We start from the raw sequence: 17,582 nt of genomic DNA, 5'->3' as shown, positions 1-17,582 counted from the left end.
TTTGGCTTTTTTACAGATGGTGTGATGTTTGCTTCCAGAATTTGCTGGTATTTAATTGAATTCATTCTTCCGTCTACCAGTGAAATGTTCCCTGTGCCACTGGCTGCAACACCAGCCCAAAGCATAATCGATCCACCCCTATGCTTAACAGTTGGAGAGGTGTTCTTTTCATGAAATTCAAGGTGCCCAAACTTTTGCTTTGGGCTCTTTTCCTTTTTTGTTATTTTGAAACTGTAAAAGATGGAAAAAGAAATGTGTCATCTTTAACTTTATGCCTTTTGGAAATCAGTTCATTTTTTACTCGCTCAGCTATTCACAGTAACAGAAATTTTGACCAGAGATGCCCAAACTTTTGCATGCCACTGTATATATAAATGTTACTGTAATTTACAGTTTTTTATTATTATGTATTGCAATGTTCTGTTTCCACATAGCAAGAAATTTCATGACATACGCTACTGAAGAGAAGACGGCGGCATGATGCAGTGGCCATTCCGGGATGAATATCTGTTATTTGTCAAGCAGGGTGCTGTGCACAATTCTGATTTGATGGAGACAGACGTGAGAGCACGGAGGAACATCTGGTGAAACTTCTGAAATGCCCATTTCGCTGCCGCTGCTACTGTGAGATCGAGAATCTCCGGAGGGGAAGGCCCCGAATCCTCGGCTTTGCCTGCTGCTTGGCGGCCGGGGTCAAGGTTGAAGTGTTCGGCAGAGATGGTGCTTGGTGCTCGGTGTCGGAGGGCTGGTCAGAGGCTCGAGGTTTTCGGACAGGCTCAGAGTCGGCTGTGGTCTGGTGCTTCCAGGGTGCTGCATCGGCAAGTTTGCAGCGCTGGAAGCTCATGGCAGGGAAAGTTTTTCTTTCTTCTACCGTCTGCGTGATATGATGGGACTTTCGAGAGACTTTGAGACTTTTTTTACTGTGCCTATGGTCTGTTCTTCTTCAAATTACAGTATTGCTTTGCACTGTTGTAACTATATGTTATAATTATGTGGTTTTTGTCAGTTTTAGTCTTGGTCTGTCCTGTGCTTCTATGATATCATATTGGAAGAACATTGTATCATTTCTTAATGTATGCATTACTAAATGACAATAAACGAGGACTGAGTGTCCTCATAATCTAATCGAATCTAATATTAAACCTGATTCTGCTAAAACCCTGTAGTGCTGCTGCATTTGTTAATCAGAAGGCACTTGGACATTGACACGAAGATCTTTGCAGGATTTGCACTCTGGAAGTGGAAGATTGAGGGACAGAGTTCCAGAACATGAGATCTCAGCAGCACTGAGCAACAGTGTACAAAGGAGTTTGGACTCAGAGGAATGCAGAGTGAAGCATCTGGGCATATTGCAGTGCCGTTGGAGTGGTGCAGAAAAAGAGATGATCGAGGCCATGGAGGGATTCATGTACAGGACTGGGGACTTCATAGTTGTAACATTGTCTGACCTGGAACAACTTAACACAGGAGCAATAGCGGTAGGTTAGCAGTCAGGCAGTCCTCAGGTTACTATGGTTACATTCCTGAGAACTAATGATCATTATCGAGTTGGCTGCCACAGTAAAATCATGTGTGATATTACTTCTTTAGCGAATTTGATTTTGCTTGCCTTGTGAATTTCCACACCTCCCCTTCCTTGACTATTCAAAACACAATCCCTTGCACAGACTTCATGAATGGCTGTGATGTTTCACTCCCAGATGAGCTCAATGCCATTTATGCAAGTTTTGAAAGGGAGAATAAAACTTCCTGTGTGAGTCACTGCAGCACCTGCTGACCCTGTCATCTCTGTCTCGGAGGCTGACGCCAGAACATCCTTCAGCAGGGTCAGGCCCTAACAGTGTACCTTGTAGGGCACTGAAAACCTGCACCAACCAACCGGCTGGGAAGTTTAAGGACATCTTCAATGTCTCACTGTTGTGGCCTGAGGTTTCTACCTGCTTCAAAAGTGGAAGAATCATACCTGCAGGGTGGGCTGTCTCACCGACTAGTTTAAACAGGAAAATTTCTGCAGATGCTGGAGATCCAAACCAAACACACAAAATGTTGGTGGAGCTCAGCAGGTCAGGCAGCAGCTATGGAAATGAATAAACAGTCGATGTTTCAGGCTAAGGCCTTTCTTCAGGACTGGAAGTAGTGGTGGGGGGGGTGGTCAGGTGCCAGAATAAAAAGGTGGGGGGGAGAGGAAGGAGGACAAGCTGGAAGGTGATAGGTGAAGCCAAGTGGGTGGGAAAGCTAAAGGGCTAGATAGGAATGAATCTGATAGGAGGGGAGATTGGACCACAGGATAAAGGGAAGGACGGCACCCAGGATGTGGTGAAGGGCAGGTGAGAAGAGATAACTGGCCGGTTTGGGGAATAGAAGAAGAAGGAGGGAGGGAAAGGGATTTTTTTTTACTGGAAGGACTACTTCACTGGAAGATATCGATTATTGGCTGATAGCATTCACATCTACTGTGATGAAATGCTTTTAGAGGCTGGTCATGGCTAGAATCAACACCTGCCTAAGCAAGGACCTCGACCTGCTGTCATTTTCCTAGTGTCACAACAGGTCTATGGTGGATACAATTTCTGACTCTCCATTTGGCCTTAGACCACCCAGACTACAGCAATACTTACTTAAAGCTGCTGTTTACTGATTATAGCTCAGAATTCAACCACCATCATCCCTTCACTACTAACCAGTCAGCTTTAATATCTGGACCTCTGTACCTTCACCTGCAACTGGCCTTGACTGCCTACAGGCAGTGGAGATCATAAATAAAATCTCCTTGCTGACAGTCAACACTGACACACCTCAAGATGTGTGCTTAGCCCACTGCTCTGCTCTCTGTACATCCATGACTGTGTGACTTGGCACAGCACAAACAGCATCTATAAATTCGCCACTGACACAGCAGAATCTCAGATGGTGACGAGGAGGCATACAGGAGTGGGATCAATCAGCTGGATGAGTAGTGTCACAACAACAACCTTGTACTCAACATCGGTAAGAACAAGGAATTGATTGGTGACTTCAGGAAGAGAACGTACACCGGTCCTCCTTGTTGAGGGACTAGCAGTGGAAAGGGCCAGCAGTTTCAAGCTCCTGGGTATCAACATCTCTGAGGCCTAACATATTGAAACAATTACAAAGAAGGCACGACAGTGACTATATTTCATTCAGAGTTTGAGAAGATTTAGTAAATTTCTACCGATGTACAATTTGGTAAGGAGACGCCAGCGCGCTGGATTGGAAAAAGCTGCAAAGCATTGTAAACTCAGCCAGATCCACCATGGACACTAACCTCCCCCGCATCGAAGACATCTTCCAAAGACAATGCCTCAGGATGGTGGCATCCATAATAAGACCTCAAGACCATAACATATAGGAGCAGGATTTGGCCATTTGGCACATCAAGTCTGTTCCACTATTTCATCATGACTGATCCATTTTCCCTCCTGCCTTCCCCTGTGTTCCTTCATATCCTGACTAATCAAGAATCTATCAACCTCTGCCTTAAGTATACCCAATGATTTGGCCTCCATAGCCACTTGGGGCAACAAATTCTACAGATTCAGAACTTTCTGGCTAAATTCCTCATCTCCATTCTAAAAAGACATTCCTCTATTCTGACAACACACATCAAAGTTGCTGGTGAACGCAGCAGGCCAGGCAGCATCTCTAGGAAGAGGTACAGTCGACGTTTCAGGCCGAGACCCTTCGTCAGGACTAACTGAAGGAAGAGTGAGTAAGGGATTTGAAAGTTGGAGGGGGAGATCCAAAATGATAGGAGAAGACAGGAGGGGGAGGGATGGAGCCAAGAGCTGGACAGGTGATTGGCAAAGGGGATATGAGAGGATCATGGGACAGGAGGTCCAGGGAGAAAGAAAAGGGGGGGGGGACCCAGAGGGTGGGCAAGAGGTATATTCAGAAGGACAGAGGGAGAAAAAGGAGAGTGAGAGAAAGAATGTGTGTATAAAAATAAATAACAGATGGGGTACGAAGGGGAGGTGGGTTATTAGCGGAAGTTAGAGAAGTCGATGTTCATGCCATCAGGTTGGAGGCTACCCAGACGGAATATAAGGTGTTGTTCCTCCAACCTGAGTGTGGCTTCATCTTTACAGTAGAGGAGGCCGTGGATAACCTGCCATCAGGTTAGAGGCTCCTCTATTCTGAGGCTGTGTCCTCTGGTCTTAGACTCCCCACCATAGGCAACATCCTCACCACATCCATTCTTTCTGGGCTTTTAAACATTCGATAGGTTTCAATGAGGTTACCCCTCATTCTTCTGAATTCCAGTGAGTAGAGGCCCAGAGCCATATATGACAAGCCTTACAATCCTGGAATCATTTTCATGAACTTCCTTTGAGCCTCTCCAACGTCAGCACATTGTTTCTTAGATAGGTGGCCCAAAACTGCTCACGTATCCCAAATAAGGCCTCGCCAGTATTATATAAAGCCCCAACATTGCAACCTTGCTTTTATATTCTAGTCCTCTCAAAATGAATGCTAACATCATATTTGCCTTCCTCACCACCAACTCATCCTGCAAATTAACCTTTAGGGAATCCTGCAGGAAGACTCCCAAGTCCCTTTGCACCTCAGATTTTTGAAAATAGTCTACACTTTTATTTCTTCCACCAATGTGCATGACCATACACTTCCCAACACTGTATTCCATCTACCACTGCTTTGCCCATTCTCCCAATCTGTCTAAGTTCTTCTTTAGCCTCTCTGCTTCATCAAAACTACCTGCCCCTCCACCTATCTTCATACCATCCAGAAACCTGGTCACACAACCATCTATTACATCATCCAAATCATTGACATACAATGTAAAAGGAATCGGTTGCAACACCTATGGAACACCCCTAGTCATCGGCAGCCAACCAGAAAAGGCTCTCTTTATTCCCACTCTTCGCCTCCTGCCAATCGGCCAATGCTCTATCCATGCCAGTATCTTTCCTGTAATTCTATGGGCTAATTTACGTGGCAGCTTGTCAAAAGCCCTTCTGAAAATCCAGGTACACAACATCCACCAATTCTTCTTTGTCTATCCTGCTTGCTACTTCTTCAAAGAATTCCAACAGATTTGTCAGGCAAGATTTCCCCTTAAGGAAACCATGCTGAGTACAGCCTATTTTATCATGTGCCTCAAAGTACCCTGAAACCACATCCTTAACAATTGCCTCCAACATTATCTCAACCACTAAGGTCAGACTAACTGGCCTATAATTTCCTTTCTTCTGGCTCTCTCCCTTCTTGAAGAGTGGAGTGACATTTCCATTTTTCAGTTCTCCAGAACCATCCCAGAATCAATTGATTCTTGAAAGATCATTACTAATGGTTTCACAGTCTCTTCAGCCACCTCTTTCAGAACTCCGGGGTGTATAGCATCTGACTTATCAACCTTCAGCCTTTCAGTTTCCCAACAAACTTCTCCCTAGTGAGGTCAACTTCACACATTTCTGTCCCCTGACGTTCTTGAACATCCGGCGATACTGCTAGTGTCTGTCACGGTGAAGACTGATGCAATATACTTATTCAATTTTGACTTCTAATGCTCACCATTAGAATGCCGTGGACCCAGTCCGAGACATCCCTGACCCTGGCACCTGCAAGACAGCATACCAGCCAGGTGTCCCTATCGTGTCCACAGAACCTCATCTCTGTTCCTCTGAATATGGAATCTCCTATCAGTACTGCAGTCCTCCTCACCTCTCTTCTCTTCCGAGCAACAGCATCAGACTTATTGCCAGAGACCTGGTCGCTGCGGCTCCCCTTTGGGCACTCTGCACTAGCTTCCCTATTTCCCTTCCTCCTCCTTACAGTCACCCAGTTTCCTGCCTCCTGCAACCTAGAGGTGACTACCTCCGTGTGTCTCCCATCACTTCCTCATTCTCCTGTATGAGCTGCAGGTTGTCGAGCTGCGGCTCCAGTTTTTTAACACGTTCTCTGAGGAGCTGCAGCTCGGTGCAGCTGGTGCAGATGCAGTTATCCAGGAGGCTGGGGGTCTCCCAGATCCCACATCTCACACACAGAACAAATCACAGCCACTGGAGCCCTTGTCACTGTGTTAACTGTGCCCTAACAGACAAAGAATAAATAAATAAAGAGGAAGAAGAAACTTGCTGGATGCTTATCTCACCTAAGACTTTTACCCAGTACTGTAGATTAGATAGATAGGCAGGACCTTTGTCCTATTGCAGTGGTATCAAAAACAACAGGGCATAGGTTTAAGGTAGGAGTTTTGAAGGAAAATTTTACACAACTTATTTTTAGACAGAGAAGAACTGAAATCTGGAACTAGCTGTCAGAAGAAGAGGTGGAATCAGATACAATTATGATGTTTAAAAGACTTTTAGACAGACACTTCAGGCAAGGCATGGAAGAGTACAGTTCTAAAGCAGGCAATTGCAAATGTTTCGCGCCTGTTCAAGGGAAAGCTGTCGAGATCGACTCAGCTGCTGTTGACCAGGGATGAAGAATGAAACAGAAAATGAAGAAGGACCCTCACCACCCAGGACATGCCCCCTTTACATTATTACCATCAGGGAGGAGGTACAGGAAACTGGAGGCACGGCACTCAACATCTTAGAACGTCTTCCCCTCTGGCATTAGATTTCTGAATGCTCCATGAACCTATGAATACTACCTCATAATCTTTGCTCTCTCTTTGCACTTCTATCTATATATATATATATGCATTTTACTATAATTTATAGTAATTTTTATGTCTTGCACCAGGTGGTGGTGGTCGTATGAGCAGTAGGTGTGTATCACAAGTCCTGGTTTTACGAACACTGACACCGGGCGGACCATGTCTGAGGAGTATTGATAATGGCTGGGGTCACCCATCTTGTAAAGACACTGCCCGGAAGAAGGCAATGGCAAACCACCACCAAGATTGCTCACATTATATGACACAATGACAATGGTGGTGTCTTGCGCTATACTGCTGCCACACAACAACAAATACTATGGCATACTGAATGCCAGTGATAATAATCCAATTCCGATCCTGAATTCCAGTTGCACACGTCCACACGCTGCCTGCTTCTTTCCTTGATGCACCAGTTACCATCACTGAAACAACCAAAAGTTACACCCCAGACTCTGCCACCCTCACTACAGGACGATGCTATGATGATCTCACATTAGGCCTTGACTTCAATGCACGACAAACATATGGACCAGTATTCCTTGGAATTTATCCAGTCTGAGCCTCTAATACTGGGACAACCTAACCTATAATGTGAGCGTGGTGCTGAGGGAGGGGAGAAGGATGTCGAGGGGAGGCTAGCGATATTTTATGAAGCAAGGGACTGGAGCGACTGAACATGATGCAACCTTTCTTCTTGCTCTTTTTCTCCTTGTTGGCGACTCCTCCAGCTTGGAACATGTTGGCCGTGTTCTTCTTCTTCTTTTTCACCTTTGTGGCTTTTGGATTGGGTTCTGAATCCTCACTGTCACACTGTTCTGACTGTGACTCTGGGCAGTGGAAGGACAGAAGGTACAGAAGGAAAGAAGGGAAAGATTAAAAGAATGAATCAAAAGATAGAGGCATATAAATAATTCAGGGCCTAAAGGTTATTGAGATACATTAGGAAATTCTGAGTAACATTGATTCCACTGCCTAATTGTCTGTCCTAATTACTATTTCCATTAAAAGCTATTGATATTATACTGACCATCCAGAGTTAAAATGATCTAATGCAGGGGTTCCCAACCTTTGTTATGCCATTATCCAAGGAGTCTATGGACTCTGGGATGGGACCCCTGATCTAAAGGCGTAATCATTCTGAGTTCATTCTGATCTCCTGAGCTCTTACTCAAGTGGAATGTTAGCAGCCTTGATATGCACCCAGTACTGAGAGCAGACGGTGACAGAGATAGAACACACCAGTTTCCTTTACTGATGGGCTAACCAGTTGACCCTTGACTAAACTTATCTTAATGTCTCTGTTGCCAGTTATCCTAAATCTAAGCTCTATAGTTCCTAAATCTGATGCTGATTAAAATGATTTCTCATTGTTAATTCTATCATAACCTCTGATTGCCCACCAACCCGTTTCCCTCTCTCCCCAAATCCAACACCATCCCCTACTCCCAGCCACATGGTGCGTGTCATACCAATTGCAGGCTTGGGAATATCAGACAGCGGAATGAGAATGATTTGATATGAAATGGGAGGAAAATTGTTGGGAGAAATGAAGCTGACCTTTCTTTCTGCTTCTCGCTTTCTTCTCAGCACCAGTCTGAAATGTTAAGGTTGGATCCTTTCTTGGGGTTTTGCTGGATTTCGCTCTGGTCTTGGACTCAGGCTCATCTTTGTCTGGCTCTGAGCGGTAGTCAGTGAGGGATGGATTCAGAGGAAGTTTGATGAAGTAAAGCCAGCGAGACAGAGAAATGGGAATATCAGAACATAACAGGTAGAAGCAGGTGTAAACTATTTAGCCTCACATGATTGTACTCACGTTCAACAAAATTGTGTCTGACATTTTACCCAACACCTCTTCCCATGTCCCTCGATTTCCTCACTAGACTCTGAATGTTGCTAATAAAAACAATTTCTCATTATTAATTCTATTAATCTCTGTTCTGAGTATACTCTGAGTATGCACTGCCCTCTTGCGTAAAGGTTTCTAAAGGTTCACCCTCTGGGTGAAGAAAACATTTTTTTAAGCTGCTATCCCAATGATTGATACCCTTGTTCAAAGACAAAGATCTCAGCTTCTTGAGGCCTCAGACCTCAACCCACATATAACCTGTCATAGCCATTAGTTTTACGTGTTTCAGTGGTATCATCTTCCGTTGCTTCAAACAGGACAGTATAAGAAAAGAACAGATACTTACTTGGGACGCGGGAAAGTGGCTCTGAGACAGGAAATGTAGCATCAATACAAACATTTGCAATGTATCAGCTTTACATCCTTTCAAGCAACAAAAAATAGTCACCGTGATAAAAAAAAGAGAGGCAACTAATGGACAAATGTAGAATTTTCTTCTTGAAGCACTTACATTTCAGTGGTGTTTTCATATAGTTAGGTTGCCTAAAATCAATGGACCACAAATATACTTCTAAAATATGGGAAGTCTGCATAGGGAGGTATCAACTATAAGTTAATCATCAGATAATTTGTTTTAGTGGGTGCTAATTGAAGGGTACCCAGGACACTGTGGAAAACTCCCTTTCTGTTCTTCTTTAAAATAGCATCATGGAACCCTTTTTAAGTTTACCATAGAGCCTTGCTTAAATTCAAAACTTTGGACTTCGAGTAATGCACTGTTCCCTCCTTACCACAATGAAGTAATAGATTTTAGATGCAAAGAATCTGAGAAAGTGAAATAGATTTTTTTCTTAATCCTTTCATAGTGAATAATGTGCATTAAAGATGGAGTCAGATCTGCAAATTATTAGCAGAATTGCAAATTGTTAGAACTGTTTTTGTCAGATTTCTCAGGATAACTACAAGAGAAAGCTTGGAAAAATGAACAGGTTGAAAAACAAGAAAATCTGCAACAAAAAGCCATCCAAAGCTTCTGTTTAAGTCTTGGCATCAGTTGTTCAGGGTCTGATGTAGGCACCAAGGTTAGGAAGGTAGCCTTGGTCGATATAAACTGCCCTCCTTCTTGAAGATGAGTGTAGTGTAGATAGTGTCTGCCATGGATTTGTGCTGTGTCAACGTGCACAGTAAGAATATCTATCGATTGGTGTATGCGTCTACATTTTTCCATGTCTCAGTGTCTATTTGTATGTCTGTGCACATACAAGAGTACACGTGACCCTTCATGCTGGATCTAGAATTGGTCAAGTGATGCGTGATGCAGGCTAAATTCTCCATTCAATTAAGTTTGCCAGAAATGCTTGCCCTGCTACTGTAACATCGGAATGTGAATCTGAAATTTATTCCAGTGAAGACTAATGTAACAGCTGCTGAGGAGGGACGAATAGCTTCGCTGTTGGATTTGCATGCTTTGACACCACATGTGTAGTTTCTTGCTTTGCTTTCTTCTTTCATATTTCGGATTTAGAAATGATAATATCACCATGGTCGAACTTAGAGGGTTCAACGATATTCAACAGACATTGATCAGAATGTGTAGTTAGCATGTTCACACAATTCATGCATGCCTCTCCTGCTGAGTGCAGTCGGCATTGCCAAGCCTCGCATCCCATAGGACACAACCTTGTCAGTGGTGACCACCAGCTGCACCAGCTGGAACCATTGTGCCCAAGTGGCTCTACGCTATGTGATCCACCAGCTATGGACTTTACTGGCAGAAATTGATCAAGTAAACAGCACACTCAGGTTTACAGGTTCCCCAAATGACATATACAGTCACGCTGACATTAACTTAACTTAAGCTCACATCTTTGAACCTGCCAGGTAGATTCCTCACATGGGTTCACACTTACACATACAGTACACTCCCATACAAGCCACATATGATGACTTACAGATAGATATACACAGACAGACGGACAAACACACACTTTAAACATAATGCCGGTTGAATGCCTGACCTTTCTGTTTAGCTTTTTTCTCCCTTGGTGATTTCTTTTTAGCACGATTTATGGTCACCTCTAATATCTCTTCCTCCTCCTCGTTCTCATCTTCCTCATCCTCAACCACAGACCCTTCGGTGATGAAGTTTCATTAAGTGAAAGAAATAAATCGAGGCATCTTTTGCACAAATAAGCAGTGTCAGCAAGTTCTGGGCAATGCCATTATTCCCTGTGCAAGCAGCAGGCGGGAGACATGTCATTGTGGTGTGCGGGAAAACGCTCAGTCCTTTGACACCCTGCAGCAATGCACAATGGCCCCATGAAGGAGCTATGGTTAAATTCAGCAGCATGTTTATTCTCAGGTGTGACACCTTCTTTATCCGAACAGTTGCTCAGTTTCAGTGACATCACTCCTTTATAATGAAGTTGCTGTTCCTCACCACTGGGAGAGCAGCTTCTGGTTTTTGCCTGAACATAAGCAATAGTATGTTCAGCTGATCGTAACAGGGAGTCCTTCCTCCAGAAGGTGCTTGCAAATGCACTTTGTGCAAAAGTCTTAGCTACATATATATAGCTGGAGTGTCTAAGACTTTTGCACAGTACTGTAGTAATTTTACATGTTGCACTGTACTGCTACTGCAAAAAAAGATATGATAAACCTGATTCTGATATGGGTTTCCATTGTGGGCTAAGAGTGGGAAGGGGGCAGGGAGAGGGGAATCGTGGTTGGGAAAAGGGGAAGGGAGAGGGGAGGGAGCAGGAAGCACCAGAGAGACATTCTGTAATGAACGATAAGCCAAGTGTTTGGAATCAAATGACCTTTTCGTTGTCTTGGGGCTGAGTGTGTCTGCACCCTGCCCATGCCCACTCTGCTCCATGTGGACAAATACAGTATGATGCAAAAGTCTTCGGCCCCCTAGCTATATACCTGTATATGTGTGCACTATACTGCATGAATTACATTCTCCCTTGAGAAAGGTATAACTTTCAAACCAATATATGGCTTCACTCATATCATATCAGAGACACACAATGCTCTGGAGGAACCTGGCAGCTAGATGGGAACCTGGGAAGAATAGATTATGGAAAAAATCAAAGGGAGAATTGGATTATTTTGTAACTCAGGACGGTCTCAATGGGCCCAACAATGTCATAAGGAAGTATGGAAGAATGTATGAAATATGGACCTTCCCTCCCTGAAAGGGGAACTAGTGTCTTGGTCAGTGGCACTAGCACTCAGGATGGATTGACCTTCAGTCACAAGCCTGTGGGATGAGTTCTTGCCACCACGTTTATGTAGGAAAAGCACTAAGGAGAGATTGCAACCTGAGCTGGTATGGGGAGAGTTCAGGAACAGTTATTACCCCTCAACCACCAGGCTCTTGAATCAAAGAGGATAACTTCACTCAACTTCACTTGCCCCATCATTGAAATGTTCCCACAACTTATGGGCTCACTTTCAAGGACTCCATCTCATGTTCTCAATATTAATTGCTTATTTATTTATTATTATTATTTCTTTCTTTTTGTATTTGCACAGTTTGTTGTGTTTTACACTCTGATTGAACCCCTAAGTCTTTCATTGATTGTATTATGGTTATTTTTCTATTATGGATTGATTGAGTATGCCTGCAAGAAAATGAATCTCAGGGTTGTACATGGTGAAGTACATGTACTTTGAACTTTGAGATGCTCCTTGGATGTCAGGCTGCTGATGCTTTCATAATAGTCTGAGATCCCAGTAGTATTTTTGTGATAAGAAATGAGTCAGGGTTTAGAAACAACATAATGCTAAGTTAAATTCATGATGATATTTCGTTTGAATTTAACTCCTTTGTTTAGTTTAGTGCGAAGCAGTTATTAGGTTGACCCATCCTATACAGGACACAATAAGACACTGCACTGTGGCTTCAGTCCATTCAGCTTGCAAAAGCAAAGTATAAACCCTACTGTGGAAGGCAGGATGTGGGAGCTTCGCACATGTGCAATCTGCATGGTGAAGAATATTCGAATGTTTGTAGTTGACACCGGTGTTAACCTGCTGCTGTTGGAAATGCATTGGGTACAGATGCTAATGTGTGAGCTTTATTGAGGGGCAATTCAGTCAAGGTATATGTGAATATAATTCCCAAATTCCTCAGGATTCCTCCAGACATTTTGTCCCAACTCAAGAATAGAGCAGAATTGTGCTGTTAACGAGAATCACTTGGTGGTTTTGCAGAGAGATAAACCTCCATCCATTCCTCAGAAGATAAATAATGGGCGGAAATTGAAGACAGATATAGGGCTTCCCTCGGTGATGAGTGAGTGGGGACAAAGAGCTCTTATGAGGGGTAACAAGGGTACAACCAGGGCTGTTGGGGCATAACTTCAGAGTGTTTTCTGATTGGTTCCCTATCATGATTGAGATTTGTGCAATGAACCAGAATTGATTAGTGAGCATAAAGTAAAAGAACCCTTTGAAGCAAGTCATCATAATATGATCAAATTCACCCTGAAATCTGAGATTGAAAAAGAACACTGGCAGGGATGATGACAGAGCAGCAATGGCTGGAGTTTCTGGAAGCAATTTGGAAAGCATAGGATATACACATTCCAAAGAGGAAGAAGTATTCTAAAGGAAAGATAATACAACCATGGCTACAAAGAGAAGTCAAAGTCAATATAAAAGGCAAAGAGAGGCCATATAATACAGCAAAAATTAAAAGAAGAGAAAGGATTGGGATGCTTTTAAAAACCAACAGAAGGCAACTAGAAAAGTCATTAAGAAGGTAAAGATGGAATATGAAAGTAAGCTAGCCAATAATATTAAAAAGGGTACCAAAAGTTTCTTCAGATGCATAAAGTGTAAAAGAGAGGTGAGAATAGATATCAGACCATTGGAAAATGATGCTGGAGAGGCAGTAATGGGAGACAACAAAAACTGAATAAGTATTTTGCATTAGTCTTCACTGTGGAAGACACTAGCAGTATGATGGAAGTTCCAGGTGTCAGTGGACAAGAAGTGTGTGAAGTTACCATAACTTGAGAGAAGGTTCTTGGGAAACTGAAAGGTCTGAAGATAGATAAGTCACCTGGACCAGATGGGCTACACCCCAGGGTTCTGAAAGAGGTGGCTGAAGAGATCACGGAGGCATTAGTAATGATCTTTAAAGAATGACTAGATGCTGGAATGGTTCTGGAAGACTGGAAAATTGCAAATTTCACTCCATTCTTCAAGAAAGGAGAGAGGCAGAAGAAAAGAAACCATAGGCCAGTTAGTCTGACCTCAGTGGTCGGGACGATGTTGGAGTCAATTATTAAGGATGAGATCTCAGGCTACTTGGAGGCACATGATAAAATAGGCCATAGTCAACCTGGTTTCCTCAATGGACAATCTTGTCTGACAAATCTGTTGGAATTCTTTGAAGAAGTTACAAGCAGGATAGATAAGGGAGAATCGATTTATGTTGTGTATTTGGATTTTTGAAGGCCTTTGACTTGAGGCTGGTTAACAGGAAAGATTCTAACATGGATAAAGCAGTGGCTGATTGGCAGGCAGCAAAGAGCAGGAATAAAAGGGGCCTTTTCTGACTGGCTGCCAGAGACAAGTGGTGTTCCACAGGGGTCTGTGTTGGGACCGATTCTTTTTACATTATATGTCAATGATTTGGGTGATGGAATTGATGGCTTTGTTGCAAAGTTTGCAGACGATTTGAAGGTAGGTGGAGGGACAGGTAGTTTTGAGGAAGTAGAGAGGCTACAGAAGGACTTAGACAGATTAGGAGAATGGGCAAAGAAATAGCAGAGGAATACAGAATCTGGAAGTGTATGGTCATGCACTCTGGTAGAAGAAATGAAAGGGTTGTCTATCTTCTAAATGGAGAGAAAATACAAAAACTTGAGGTGCAGAGGGATTTGGGAGTCCTCGTGCAGGATTCCCTAAAGGTTAATTTGCAGGTTGAGTCCGTAGTGAGGAAGGCAAATGTGATGTCAACATTCATTTCAAGAGGACTGGAATATAAAAGCAAGGACATAATGCTGAAACTTTGTAAAGCACTGGTGAGGCCTCATTTGGAGTACTGAGAGCAGTTTTGGGCCCCTTATCTTAGAAAGGATGTGCTCAAATGGGAGAGGGTTCAAAGGAGGTTCATGAAAATGATTCCAGGATTGAATGGCTTGTTATTTCATGGTTCTGGGCCTGTTTTCACTCGAATTCAAAAGAGTGAGGGATGACCTCATTGAATAGTGAAAAGCCTTGGTAGAGTGGACATGGTGAGGATGTTTCCTATTTTGGGAGCGTCTAGGACCAGAAGACACAACCTCAGAATAAAGGGATGTCCTTTTAGAACTGAGGTGAGGAGGAATTTCTTTAGCTAGATAGCAGGCAGTTGTGGAGGCAAACCTTTATGTATATTTAAGGTAGAGATTGTTAGATTCTTGATTGGTTAGGGCAAGAAGGGATATGGGGAGAAGGCAAGAGACTGGGGCTAAGAAGAAAATTGGAGCAGCCATGATGAAATGGCAGTGTAGACTCGATGGGCCAAATGGCCTAATTCTGCTCCTATATCTATGGTGTGAAGGTCCTATGATGTATCTGCTGTTTGGAGTATTTCCCTGATGCATTTCATGCTGGTATTTTAGTAAATAATGCCAAAGCATTATTGAATTTAGGAAAATGCAAGGGCATCCAAATCTGATGCTGGAAGGCAAGCTCCACCTCCCAATAACATTGATAGACAACTTGCTATTCAAAGAATAAATCCCAAGATCAAACAATCACACTCAAGATTGGACACTCTGCAACCTCTGCTTTCAAGAGGAGTGGCTGCAACATCACAATCAGGCCAATTGTGAAGCGCAAGGGCCAATAAACTCTTGGCCTTACCCTCCAATACCTCTACACTGGGCTCCTTGCTGCGCAGGCACGCCACTCATTGGTGAGAGACACGCAATCACAGATTATTACGGGCATTCTGGCAAAATACTGAGGGAAAGCTGGCCTTTTTGGGGGGGTCGTCTCTGGGTGTGATGATAAACTGGTCTCAGGAAAATGTATAAGATGCCATGGCACCTTTTTAAGAAGAACAAGGCAGCTCTTCGCTCTGTCCTAATTTATATTTATCCCTTACCTGATGTCACCAGTACAGATTTGCTGGCTGTTATTATATGGCTACAAGTGGGAACAAATGCAGACTGAACTTCAATGCTGCACTGGCACTTCATTGACAATAAGCTAAGAGGGTCTGAGGTCACGAAAGGCACCACGTGTCTCAGTGCTTTCTTTTGCTCTCTGGGGCACTGATATAAAGCATATTGAGTTTATGTTTCTATACGATTTTGCATCAAAGAATATAGAGTGCTGGGCTCCAGAATTGGCCGAGACCCACATACCTTGCTGTTGCTTTTTGTATGTTTTCCCGACAGTGAAATAAGATGCTGGGTTCTCCTTCTTCTTGGGGTCCTTAATGAACTTGGCGTAGGGATCTTTCTCGGGCTCAGGATCCTTTGCCTCTGCCTTTGGTGTCTTCTTCCTTGGCTTCTTCTCTGCAACCTCTTTTTGTAGGTGGCGTGCACACGCATCAGGAAGTGGGTGGGGTGGGGGAGCAAGCAAGGCCAAGGGTGAGAGGTTTGCAGAGCAACATAAAATGCACCGCTCAGCAAGGTGCCACTAACCCCTAAGCGGGAGGACCACCGAGGAGCTGCTCAGCTGCCAGCATGGGTGGCGAACAGAGGCACCCAGTGCACAGACGTTGAAGGAAAATGAGTGCAGCTGCCTCACCTCTCTGTGGCCCGGACTCAATCCTGAACTCCGGTGCTGCCTGTGGGAGCTTGCACAAGGTGTGGGGTTTCCTTGGGCGCTCCCGTTTCCCCCTTCAACCCAAAGGCATTCCGAGGGCCGGGTTAGTGGGCAGCTGTAAATTGCTCCGAGTTTGCAGGTGAGTGCCAGAATCAGAGAGGGAGTTAGTAGCAATGTGGAGAAAATGAAGGGGAAAATTAGACAGGAGGAGATTCTGCCTGTATAGTTTATGTCAGAAATCCCATTATTCCATGAAGTAGCATAGACTCAGTGGGCAGAATGGCCTCCCTCTCTGTTTTAGAAAAGGCAACACTTGAAACAGTTTGATAAAGAGTGCATTTTATCACAAAGGACTACATAAGAGATACTCTGAAGAGACTGTTTCATTAGGTATTACACACATAGCCTCAGTAAGCTCCACACACACAATACTTCCATTGAATGCTAACTTTCAACTAAAATCAAAACAAGTGCCGGCGAAGAGGTGATATGCTCTCCTTTGTCAAATAGTTTGCTGATCGATCAAAGTACTAACTTACTTTAATGGCAATCAAAAGAAAAAACTGCAAATCTGAAATAGAAACAAAGCAATCCTGAAATAGACAGCAGGTCAGACAGCATCTGTGGAAAGAGAAAAATGTCAATAATTCGGGTCAAAGATCCTACAAAGAGAAACAGTAACTGTTCCTCTTTCCACATAGATTCTGCCTGACCTGCTGAGAATTTCCAGCATTTTCTGTTTGTACTTTCCTTTAACACAGATTATGTATTTTCTCCAGGCTATTTTACACTTGCTTCCCCCTAATTTTCACTAAATTTTCCTTTCGATTCTGAATGACAGTAACAGTAGCATGTTTGCTAGTTCCACCAGCACTGATTCACCAGTCGGATTTAAACAGATGGTAATCTGCTTAAATCCATTGTAATCTCAAACTTCAACCATTTAAGAGATTTTAAGATGTTTTTAGAATTTTTACTCCATGTTTTTGTTTCATTCATTGTAAAAGACCGGTGGAGGGAATGAAAATGACAACATTCACGGTGCACAATAATATCTTCTCCTTAACTGTCTATCTGATGCTCCTCATTCACATGCGCACCGTCACACAATTTCAAGCTCAAGAGCTGGCCAAATGCTAGTTCATTGAGAGAGACTCCCATTTCCTTATCCTGCCATGAAATGCCCTGACTTACGGATATCCGACTTTACACCAATTCTTACATATTTAAAGCCTTTTTCAAGAACAGATACAAATAATAAGAAACAATGGAAATGGTCACTTAAAATGTCAGTCACATCCAGTTGCCACA

At 43.3% G+C, this 17,582-nt stretch overlaps 1 protein-coding gene across 1 annotated transcript in view; it reads right to left on the bottom strand.

Moving 5' to 3' along the window:
* Positions 1-15,409, bottom strand: part of LOC140195693 (tubby protein homolog) — a 41,589-nt gene extending 26,180 nt beyond the window's left edge. The window contains exons 1-3 of the mRNA XM_072254405.1: positions 15,370-15,409; positions 10,511-10,624; positions 7,333-7,473 (exon numbers count right to left, since the gene is read on the bottom strand). Of these exons, the coding sequence (XP_072110506.1) occupies positions 7,333-7,473; positions 10,511-10,624; positions 15,370-15,409 (295 nt within the window). The remainder of the gene's footprint in view (positions 1-7,332; positions 7,474-10,510; positions 10,625-15,369) is intronic.
* Positions 15,410-17,582: the final 2,173 nt, after the last annotated feature.

This window comes from Mobula birostris, chromosome 3, assembly GCF_030028105.1.
Source record: "Mobula birostris isolate sMobBir1 chromosome 3, sMobBir1.hap1, whole genome shotgun sequence".
NCBI lineage: Eukaryota > Metazoa > Chordata > Chondrichthyes > Myliobatiformes > Myliobatidae > Mobula > Mobula birostris.
This window is presented reverse-complemented; position numbering and strand designations above follow the sequence as displayed.